Source organism: Anolis carolinensis, unplaced genomic scaffold (assembly GCF_035594765.1).
Source record: "Anolis carolinensis isolate JA03-04 unplaced genomic scaffold, rAnoCar3.1.pri scaffold_7, whole genome shotgun sequence".
NCBI lineage: Eukaryota > Metazoa > Chordata > Lepidosauria > Squamata > Dactyloidae > Anolis > Anolis carolinensis.
Genome location: NW_026943818.1, coordinates 18,044,949 through 18,057,144, shown reverse-complemented (window position 1 = coordinate 18,057,144; position 12,196 = coordinate 18,044,949). Strand labels below are relative to the sequence as shown.

The window sequence follows — 12,196 nt, the reverse complement described above, 5'->3', positions numbered from 1 at the left end:
AACTAAACTTGGTAAATTACCTTCCCCTTGTTTTGTTAATTTTTATAAATGACCAGCTGTGCCCGGCCACGCGTTGCTGTGGCAAAGTGGTGGTGGTATTGGTTAAAAATTTTTGTGTAATTTTTATTTGACGTTATTTGCATTTTTAATTAATTTTATTGTAAGCTATATTTTTATTTATTATATTTGATTATTTTCTTGTATTATTTTTAGTTATTTTCTGTTATTATAGTATTTTATTGTATTAATTTTTAGTGTTTTTTATTATTTTTTATTGTGTTGCTTGAAGACCAAGTTGGAGGAGCTTAGCCTTCTAACTGGCAGCAATTGGATAAAAGCAATTATTCCTCTCAAATTAGGACTTTATTTTTCTTTTCTTTTTGTTGTATCAACCTAGAGGCGTGGATGATGGGTTGTGTTGTCAAATTTCGAGGTTGGGGGGCCTGTAGTTTTGTTGTTTTGTGGATTGCCGTGATGCCATCACTCTTTTATATATAGAGAGATTTGATGCTCAACAGTTCTGTTTGCTAAATGAGCAGGCAGTTCTAATCAGTTCTCATTAAAGTATTTCTGACTTCAGTTCTGTCCCTATTTAACTATGAGTAAATTCAGTTAAACCGAATAGGTTTACTTCTGAGCAGGCATGTAAATGATTTTTCTAAATGGTTTCTCTTTTCATAGCTTGGTAAAAAGTTCAATCTTTGATTAAAAGCAACCAGATGCGTTATTGACCAGTATCTGGAATGGGATGAAAGTAAAGCTTGTAACAGGAGGCCTTGGGTAGCCAATGCATGAACCGGTATTGGAAGAGGAATAAAAGAGGTTTTTGTAAAGCAGGAGCCGATAGCCATCAGTGGTGCTGAAACACCCTTTTACTGGGGAGCTATTTTAAAAAAGTAGGCTTGGACGTGAGGGCTGCCAGTGGACGGATTTGGCGTGTTCCTGGAAAGAGATCCTAGCCCGAGATAAGCAACTCATTCCCAGGTGTGAAAGGAAAAGCTCCGGCTTTTAACTCGGTGGCTGTTTCAACATCATGGCTTAATAGTTTGTCAGCTATGCTGCTAAAGCACCGTAATCCTTTTGATGTCAGTTCTTAGGAACATAAAGCAGCCTCTGTGTATAGAACTTACTTTGTGCCTTGGCTTGGAGAAATATCCCTCACTTGATCTGACAGGGCAGGTTCTGCTACAGCGCGTGCTGCTGCTCTCATGTGTTTTCTTGGACTGCCCTGCGTAAGAGTTTTTACTCTGGATCAGACCAGAGGCCTATGTCGACCAGCATTGTTCCTACAGTGGCTAATCCAATGCTACAGGTAGCACTCAAGCAGCATGTAAGCACAACAGCACCCTTCTGCTCTTATGCGCTATTTACCTCCAATTTCGGAGGCAAGACACATTCCCCATCGTAAGCACCGATATCTGCCTTATCCTCCATAGCTTTAGCTTTATCCAGTCCCCTTTAAAGCTGTCCAAGTTGGCTGTCAATGCTACATTTTGTGGCAGCTAATTCCACAGTTGAACTACTGTATATACTCAAGTATAAGTCTAGTTTTTCAGCCCTTTTTTTAAGACTGAAAAAGCCTCCCTCGGCTTATACTCGGGTGAGGGTCCTGGTTGGTTTACATTTGGGTCAGCTTATACTCAAGAATATATGGTACATTTATTATTTTTCTCTATTATTATTGGTATTACAGTAGAGTCTCACTTATCCAAGCTAAATGGGCCGGCAGAAGCTTGGATAAGCGAATATCTTGGATAATAAGGAGGGATTGAGGAAAAACCTATTAAACATCAAATTAGGTTATGATTTTACAAATTAAGCACCAAAACATCATGTTATACAACAAATTTGACATAAAACGTAGTTCAATATGCAGTAATGTTATGTTCTAATTACCGTATTTACGAATTTACCACCAAAATATCATGATATATTGAAACATTGACTACAAAAATGGCTTGGATAATGCAGAAGCTTGGATAAGCAAGTCTTGGATAAGTGAGACTCTACTGTATTATATTTATTATTTTTCTCTATTATTGTTGCTACTATTACATTTATTTTACTCTATTTTATTATTATTAATAATACATTTATTATTTCACTCTGATCTTATTATTATTATTATTGCATTTATTATTTTACTCTATTATTACTTGTATTATTTTACTCTATTATTATTATTATTACATGTATTATTTTACTCTGTTATTATTAAAAGGCTACATAAGCACATTGACATTGAAGAAGATGAGAATAATGAATTGATCACAGTTGGGACAGTCTTATCTTAAATTTGAGCTTTATGTAAATATTCAAAAACATTTAACCTACTGATGCCTCGATTAATGTAATTTTATTGGTATCTATTTTTATTTCTGAAATTTACCACCCTCGGCTTATATTGGAGTCAATGTTTTCCCAGTTTTTTTGTGGTAAAATTAGGTGCCTCGGCTTATATTCGGGTCGGCTTATACTCGTGTATATACGGTATGTGCTGTGTAAAGAGGGATGTCCTTTTGTCTCTCTTGAACCTCTCCTATTCAGTTTCAACAGGGTTCTAGTGTTATGGAGAGGAGAACAACTTTGCCACCTACTTTCTATATGCTCTGTGTTGTGACTGCGCCTTCGGGGATTATGGTTGATGGTGATGGAATTCGAAGAGGAAGAAAAAACCCTCGTGATGAGGGTTCACTGGAGGAGTTGCGCAGGAAGCGACTTAGAGAGCGATATGGGGGATCTTCTGAGGAAGATTCAGATGGGGAGATGGATGCTGAGGAACAGGTGGTGGCTGGGGAAGCGGGCACTGAATGGGCACAGCCACCAGGGATGTCTGGGGATTTGGGGCCTATGGATACTTCTGAACCTGGGGTTTCTGCAGGAGCTGATCCCAATTGGGATGCTTGGAGAAGGGAGGATGGTTCTTTAAGTGTTCATGGGGCTAAGTGTGGGCAGGATGATTGGGACTCCGACGAATTGCTAGGTACTCCAGATCCACGAGCTCTAGCTGTGTGGAGTTCAGACTCTGAGTAGATTTGGGATACCTGGTGTTTGGGTGTGAGTGTTTGGTCACCCAGGAGGAAGGGGAATAAAATGTGAATGTTTGGCCACTTCACTTTGCGTGTGGCAAGGTGTTGCTGAGGCGCCATTGGGATCTCTGTGAAGACTGGACTTGGACTATGATTTGAATCTGCTGATATCACCTAGCTTGGCTCTCGCTGTGTTTTATCGTGGACCTGTTTTGGATGACTGCACCCTCTTCGGACTTTGGATTGGATTTGACCTGGCTTCTGTCTACACCCTCTGACTGACGGCTACTCCCGGCTTCTGACTATTGGTTTGTCTTTCGGAATTTCTGCTGCCTCCTGACCTGACCTTGGATTCCTCTGACGACGGCTATTCATCATCCCTTTGGGGCTTTCGGCTTATCTGCACTGTGGAAGCAGCTTTATTGCTTTTCTAGTTTGTTTATTTTCCAGCAATTAACTCTATTTGTTTTCCAAAGCTGAATTGAAGCGTTATTTAGTTTTTTATTGATTGCCAGCATGGGAAATTAGCGTGGCTCGTTTTTTGAGTTATTATTGTCCAATCTACTCTCGAAACACTGAAAAGTGAAGTGTTTCAAGGATATTTCCTGTGTTTATGTTATTTTCTGGCATATCTTCGGAATAAACTCTGTTTTGTATGTTAACTGGCGTCTGACTCTTGACACTCTGTATGACTTTATATCCTCTTTCCCCCCTAACCTAAATTCCAGAAGTCTCATGCATCTGCCTGGGATTGGGATGTTTTGGAGAATTTAGAGAAGTATTGTGTCACGTGTTACGTTGAAGTGATAGACAGTTTATTGAAAGTACTTCCAGGCAGAGGAGGCTTCCTTCTGATACTAATTGAAGAGCATTGTGCATCTATTCTGCCTTTTCCCCTGCATTAATCCATCCATTTGTTCACTGAAAAAAGGAAATGCTTTGTTTTTCAAACCCTGTGGAAACAAGGAGGAGCGATGGTCTCCCAGCTGCTCTTCAAGCTCAAAATAATGGTGCGAATTGAAACATCTCACATGGCCTTGGATTTTATTCCAAGTTGCACAGCATTTGTGTTGCTCTCGTCTGTAACAGTGCTTTTTAAAAGAATATATTTTAAAAGTAACCTCAAGGGCTGACTTAGCATGTCTCTCTGTGTTAAATAAAGTAATAATAATTATTTAGGTTGCTCGGTAAAAGAAGGCAGATGTTAAACTCCTTGTATGTGGTCAAGCAGCTTGGGTGGCTGTGTGGTTTTCCAGTCGCTTAATACAAAAGTAATTCTTTAGCAGATGTACTACACAAACTTAACATAGTAGGTGACCCAGCAGTTCCAGCTTTTAGGCAGCCAAAGATGGAGCTAGGTGGGTCTTGGCTTATTAAACAGTACTACTTAACTGATATATTTCTGGTTCAAAGGTGGAACAGTGAAGGCAGCCCTGCACAGACCTTGAAGGCAAATTATAGCCCATAATTTTTGAGAGCTATGCATTAAAATATGTTCAAAAGTTCTAATGAAATCAGTGCATGAATTCTTTTTTTAACTGGACCGTTCCACCTGAACTTTGATCCTAACTTTATTGTCAAATATATAATCACGCTTGCCACATAGTAACTTTTTTATATTTTATACATTTTCCTTTACTTGCTTTTCAGCTTTGTCTTGGAAGCCTTTTCCCAATATTAAAAATTTATGGACTCTGTGGTGTTAGTAATTATCGTCTTATGGAAACAGAACTCACTTCTTAGAACAAGCAAGTGAGGCTCTTTTCACGCTGCCTTCCTTAGCATCCTAGCATTGGGGTTGCCCCATGACAGTTGTCTGCTCCTTGAGCCAAAATGATAGAAGAATATTATGGCACCTGAGGGCACTAGGTTAGTTTGGAGCAGTGGTTCCCAACCTGTGGTCTGCGGACCACCAGTGGTCCCCAAGAACTAAAATGTGGTCTGCAACCTTACCGTTACTACACCGTTGCAAAGAGAGCTACTGGTCTCGTGAAACCCTCTTATTGTGCTGAGACAACGGGGATGTCAGGAGGGGAGAGACTGACTACTCACGAAATGCACGACAACAAGCCTCCTGACTGCTGCTTCTCATCCTCCCCACATCACATTATTTTGCACTTTATTCTGCTCCTTTATTGGAAAAAACTTGACCTCCACCTCTCCCCTAATTCTCCTAGAGAACACTTCAGCACTTTGTCCAGTCACTTTACTAAATGGTCTTACAACTACATATCTTTGCACTTCTATCTTGACCGCCCCCCCCCCAATTTTATCCATTAGTGGTGGTCTCTGCCTTATATCATTTTACCATTCTATTTTATTATTATTGTGTTATATTGTATTATTGTTTTTAATCTGTTTTGTTTTATCTGTTTTGTTGGTGGTGTTCATATATGCTTTTAATTTTGTTCATATAGTAGAGTCTCACTTATCCAAGCTAAACGGGCCGGCAGAAGCTTGGATAAGCGAATATCTTGGATAATAAGGAGGGATTAAGGAAAAGCCTATTGAACATCAAATTAGGTTATGATTTTACAAATTAAGCATCAAAACATCATGTTATACAACAAATTTGACAGAAAAGGTAGTTCATTACACATCAATGCTATGTAGTAATTACTGTATTCATGAATTTAGCACCAAAATATCATGATATATTGAAAATATTGACTACAGAAATGTGTTGGATAATCCAGAACGTTGGATAAGTGAGACTCTACTGTATTATAAAAGTCAGTGTTTGTATGTGGGTATGTGTGCGGCAGACAGCGGTGTATGTGCCAGCTTTCTGATTGGCCGCCACTATCACAGGCCACTGAGACCACCAAGAATGATGGATCTGGACAAACTTGGCACACTTCATCCCCATGATGCACTGTACGCCCTGGTGCCATTTCCGGGACCATGGACCATGGGTGATGGGATTTGTAGTACTTTCAATCACTACAACTCCCACAGGCCACTGCGAAGCCCAGCAGTGATGGAACTGGACCAAACTTGGCACACACAACCCCCATGAACCCCTTTCCGTCCTGGAGCAGATTGGGGGAGGATGGACCAAGTAGCTTCACTCACTTCTTGCTCTGGGAGTTGTAGTTCACCCTTAAACAGACAGCACTGAACCCAGCCGACTTTGGATCTGGACCAAACTTGGCACACTGCCCCATCATGCCCAACTGAGCACACACCCAAGGTTTCAGGGTGATTGTCCTTTGGCTCTGGGAATTGTAGTTCACCCTTAAAGAGACACCACTGAACTCAGCCGACTTTGTATCTGGGCCAAACTTGGCACACTGCCTCATCATGTCCAACTGAGCATACAGGCAGGGTATCGGGGTGATTCTCCTTTGGCTCTGGGAGTTGTAGTTCACCCTTATACAGACAGCACTGAACCCAGCCGACTTCAGATCTGGGCCAAACTTGGCACACAGGTTTCTCAAAAGACCCGGGCACCGCCAGGTCCCCAAGCTAGTAAATAATAAATACAAGTACAATGCTTGTGGAGTGAAAGGTTCTACCCCAACCCTGTTTCTTCCTTGCAAGGTCAGTTTGGTTTTAATGGAGAGAAAATGTAAAACAGTATTCCCCATCTGCAAGTCCCAAGCAGTAGAAGTCCACAACATCCTGAGTTCTCATCTCATGTTACTGGATGGATAGACCAGGCCAGCAGTGTGAAAATGCCGTAAACCATTCTTGGCGAGGCCTTAATATGTGTTCCCCCTCCCTCTTTACTTCTAATTGAGAATGGCTCGGTCTGACAAAGCTTGTGAAATTCCTGCTGCTTAATGGAAACTTTCATTATGTTTTGTGTTCATTTCAGATAGGCTGAATGATGACAGACCTCTCTCCCGCTTTCCTTTCCCCCCGTTTTTTTTTAATGATTCCACTAAACGGAATTGCGAAGGAGGTGGCGCCTCATTGGCAGGGGAGACAGTTTTCATTACTTTAATTGTGTGGTTTATCAGGATTTTCAGCTTTTGGTGGGCGAGGGGGTGGGCCGGGTTAGAGAGTTAAATGCAATAGTGTTATGACAGAATTAAAAGGATTTGGAATAAAAGGGAGTTTAAGAGGGAAAAAAGGCCTCCACAACAGGATTTCCATACCTTTTGATTTGATGGATTTGGCGGGAGCTGTGGGCTTAGGGGGAAATTCCGCACAAATTGCCATTTGGCATTGGGTTAAACACACTGTCCAGGGCAGGTGTGTCGCAGCAGCAAGTTGCACATATGAAACAAACACAATTTTTATATATTAAAAATAAAACCTGTAATCCACTCTAACATGAAAGGATTAAATTCCTTTCCCTCTCTCTTCCATGTCACTAGGAAACCCTCTCCTGTTAAATATTTGCAGGGAGCAGTGTGTATAGCAAAGGTATTTGCTTCTATGGACAAAGCAACTCGTAGCAAGAATCTCTTCTAATGAAAAAAAATGGGCATCTTTTGTTGAAGTTCGTTGTCTAATTTTGTTAAGATGTTTATCAGCGTGAGCATTTAAACTTGAGTGCCATTGGTTTCTGTTCTGAAATTATGATTTACTGCTTCATTTGTCGTCGTTGTGTGCTTTCTGTAAGGGTTGTTCTGTGATGTTAGGGAAAACTACCCAAAAACAGCAGAGCATCTAAAATATGCAAAAAAGAATACAGTAGAGTCTCACTTATCCAAGCTAAACGGGCCGGCAGAAGCTTGGATAAGCGAATAACTTGGATAATAAGGAGGGATTAAGGAAAAGCCTATTAAACATCAAATTAGGTTATGATTCTACAAATTAAGCACCAAAACATCTTGTTATACAACAAATTTGACAGAAAAAGTAGTTCAATACGCAGTAATGTTATGTTGTAATTACTGTATTTACAAATTTAGCACCAAAATATCACGATATATTGAAAACATGGACTACAAAAATGGCTTGGATTATCCAGAGGCTTGGATAAGCGAGGCTTGGATAAGTGAGACTCTACTGTACCGTATATACTTGAGTATAAGCACGTAATTTTACCACAGACACTGGGAAAACCTATTGACTCAAGTATAAGACGAGGGTGGGAAATGCAGCAGCTATGGGTCAATTTCAAAAATAAAATAGAGATTAATAAAATTGCATTATTTGAGGCATCAGTAGGTTAAATTATTATTATTTATTATTTACAGTATTTATATTCCGCCCTTCTCATCCCGAAGGGGACTCAGGGCGGATCACATTATGTACATATAGGGCAAACATTCAATGCCCATAAACACATTGAACCGAGACAGAGACAATAGACAGACAGACGCAGAGGCAATTTAACCTTCTTCTGGCCGCAGGGGGGAGCAGCTGCTTAATCATCCACTCTGACGGCACTTCCTCATTCCAACGTCGTAAATTAGTTAAACTTGCCTCCCCACTTTTATAAGTGGTACCTTATTTCCTACTTGATAGATGCAACTATCTTTCGGGTTGCTAGGTCAGCAATGAGCAGGGGCTATTTTTTATTTTTAATTGACAGGTGCTCATCCCACCACGGGCTGGCCTCGAACTCATGACCTCATGATCAGAGTGATTTATTGCAGCAGGCTGCTCACCAGCCTGCGCCACAGCCTGGCCCTGTATAAATAAAGGACTCTGAAGCAAATTACCTTGAAGTGAGGGTTGCTTGGATTTAACTCCTTTATGCTTAGATTTTAGATGCAATTTGACCTGGCTTGTGGTAAGTGACAATTGGTCACCCAAGTGTTTTTAAGGGCTTCTGATGTTTATCAACAGGTCACTTCCTATAGCGTTAATGTGACAACAGGTCACTTCCCATAGTGCCAAAAGCACTGATGATGAAACGGACACTGTGAGTCAGTTAATGTTGAATAAACCAAGCCATGATTTGAGAGGAGGCAGCGGCTCCATAGATGATTGGCAAACCTTTTAAGTGCGCAAATTGTTCCCGGGCTCTTTAATCTTCTCGAGGACTGTTGAATGAAAAATCTGTCTCTTGTATGTTAATGTTTTTTTCTCTCTCTCGTCAGATTATTTCAGATTAATGCATTTTAGAAGTCTGTAGTTAAATTGCAAATCAAGCTTTGAGAGGAATGGCTTTTCGGCAATACTTTTAGTTGGACAAATAACCTGGTTTCTAAAGGAAAGCAAACAAAATTGTGAATAATACCCAGTGCTTTAAATTTTCAAAGAGTGGGGTTTGTTTCATTTGTCTTTTCAGAAACTTTAAAGCCCAACCAGAGTAAACCCATTGAATCAGTTTGCAAATCAACCAACACTTATGTAAATTTAGGGGGTTTAAGGGGTCTACTGTAGTGGTAATAGTGACTCAACAGAATGTGGTTTCTTCACCTTTACAAAGCTTTGACTTTAATCTTCATAAATGTACTTTACAGTACAGTAGAGTCTCACTTATCCAACATAAACGGGCCGGCAGAATGTTGGATAAGCGAATATGTTGGATAATAAGGAGAGATTAAGGAGAAGCCTATTAAATATCAAATTAGGTGATGATTTTACAAATTCAGCACCAAAACATCATGCTATACAACAAATTTGACAGAAAAAGTAGTTCAATACCCAGTAATGCTGTGTACTGTATTTACGAATTTAGCACCAAAATATCACGATGTATTGAAAACATTGACTACAAAAATGCGTTGGATAATCCAGAACGTTGGATAAGCGAGTGTTGGATAAGTGAGACTCTACTGTAACTGAAAACCTTATTATTTAAACATTAATAATTGAAACATTTGTTACAATGTTTTAATGTTTTAAGTGTCACAGTTTAAAATGTTATAACTTAAGATATTATAATACACCCATTTCCCCTATCTGCCAACTTCCAGGTGTATTGTTCTGGCTTATTTTCCTCAATTTTGGCAGTGCTTTTGAGATGGATGTATATGTGGTTTTTATGTCTAATGCCTTTGTCATTTTAAAGTGTAATATAAATGCCTCATTAGAGTATTTAATACATGATCTTGGAGACATTTACCTCAGTTGTGAGCATGAGCTTGGGCTGGTAAATCTATATTTTTGAATATAAACTCTGCTGTGGAATTATTTTTATAATGAAGCGCATGATATTTATTTTATAAATAAAAGTAATCAGTAGTTATATAAAACTGTGCATTCCTTCCTCAGTTGCTAACAATTTTGTAAGTCCCTTGACCTTTTAATAGAGATGCAACCCAGACCTATCTGGTGGGGTAGATATTGGTGATTATCCATCCTGTATCTTTAAATTCAAAGATTATTGTGAGTTTTATAAATAACTCATTATTAACTCTGTGTGTCTTTGCAACAGGTCCTCAGAAGTGCGACAACTTTGCTGAGAAGAGACCTCTCCTTGCGGTGTGCAAAAGCATTGGATCTTCTGGGTAAGATGACCTACCTAAATGAGTGTATTGCAGCATACATGACTAAGGACTTTTAAGTGTTTTGTTTATTTCTTTTTTATATTTATTCCACTTTTCGTATAAGGAGCTCCGGCCAATATACATGCTCTACCCTTTCTATGAAGTAGTCCGGAGTAAGATACTTTGATTTCCTTAAGGTTCAGATTTACCACGTTGAATTTCTCCAGTCCTGTTGTTGCTGCTGTTGTAACAACAATAACTCCAAATGAAATCTTTATTTTTCTCCCCACCATTACAACAACAATGTGAATGTGGGTGATGTCTATCTTCATTTCCACAACAAAATACTGTATATACTCGAGTATAAGCCTAGTTTTTTAGCACTTTTTTAGGACTAAAAAAGCCCCCCTTGCTTATACTCGGGTGAGGATCCTGGCTGGTTTATATTTGGGTCAGCTTATACTCTAGAATATATGGTACATTTATTATTTTTCTCTATTATTATTGGTATTATTCCATTTATTATTTTACTCTATTATTATTACATGTATTGTTGTACTCTATTATTGTTGCTACTCTTACATTTATTTTACTCTATTTTTATTATTATTATTAATACATTTATTTTTTCACTCTGATCTTATTATTATTACAGTAGAGTCTCACTTATCCAACATAAACGGGCTAGCAGAATGTTGGATAAGCGAATATGTTGGATAATAAGGAGAGATTAAGAAAAAGCCTATTAAACATCAAAATAGGTTATGCTTTTACAAATTAAGCATCAAAACATCATGTTATACAACAAATTTGACAAAGTAGTTCAATATGCAGTAATGTTATGTTGTAATTACTGTATTTACGAATTTAGCACCAAAATATCACAATATATTGAAAAAATTGACTACAAAAATGGCTTGGATAATCCAGAAGCTTGGATAAGCGAGGCTTGGATAAGTGAGATTCTACTGTATTACATTTATTTTACTCTACTTTATTATTATTATTATTATTATTATTATTATTATTATTACATTTATTATTTCTCTCTGATCTTATTATTATTATTATTATTGCATTTATTATTTTACTCTATTTATTATTACATGTATTATTTTCCTGTATGTATGTATGTATTATTACATGTATTATTTTACTCTATTGTTATTAAAAGGATATGTAAGCACATTTACATTGAAGAAGATGAGAATAATGATTTAATCAGAGTTGGACAGTCTTATCTTAAATTAGAGCTTGATGTAAATATTCAAAAACATTTAACCTACTGATGCCTCGATTAATGTAATTTTATTGGTTTCTATTTTCATTTCTGTAATTTCCAACCCTCGGCTTATACTTGCATCAGTGATTTCTCAGTTTTGTTGTGGTAAAATTAGATGCCTCGGCTTATATTCGGGTCGACTTATTTATTTTAGTTTTTAAAAATAATTTTTATTCAGATTTTAAACACTTTACATAAAAGATATATATAGGGAAAAAAGAAAGCAGGGGGGAAAGAAGAAGGGAAAAAGAAAAAGAAAAGAACAAGGGATAATAGTAAGTAAAGATATAGAGAATTTTATGGGGAAAAGAAAGAGAGTAAGAAGAGAAAAGAAAAGAAAAAAGGAGAATAAAAGAGGGGGAAGGGATAAAAGTTTTTTGTCTTCCGTTTTCTACTCTTCATGGATATATTCAAATATTTATATTGTCTTTTCTTGTTTGTTGGTCTCCATTTTGTTTGGTTTCCCAGGATCCTCCTTTTCATTCCTTCTAGTTCATTGCTTGTTTTCTATATTTTTCGTATTTATTCCAGTCCATGTTTTTTATTGG

General features: G+C 38.0%; 1 protein-coding gene across 7 annotated transcripts in view; it reads left to right on the top strand.

Moving 5' to 3' along the window:
- Positions 1–12,196, top strand: part of bcas3 (BCAS3 microtubule associated cell migration factor) — a 423,910-nt gene that overhangs the window by 18,879 nt on the left and 392,835 nt on the right. For all 7 annotated transcript variants that reach the window (XR_010000122.1, XR_010000121.1, XR_010000123.1 and 4 more), the window contains exon 7: positions 10,315–10,387. Coding sequence is in view for 4 of the 7 variants with exons in the window: in XM_062959513.1 (XP_062815583.1) it covers positions 10,315–10,387 (73 nt within the window). In the remaining 3 variants the exon portion in view is untranslated. The remainder of the gene's footprint in view (positions 1–10,314; positions 10,388–12,196) is intronic.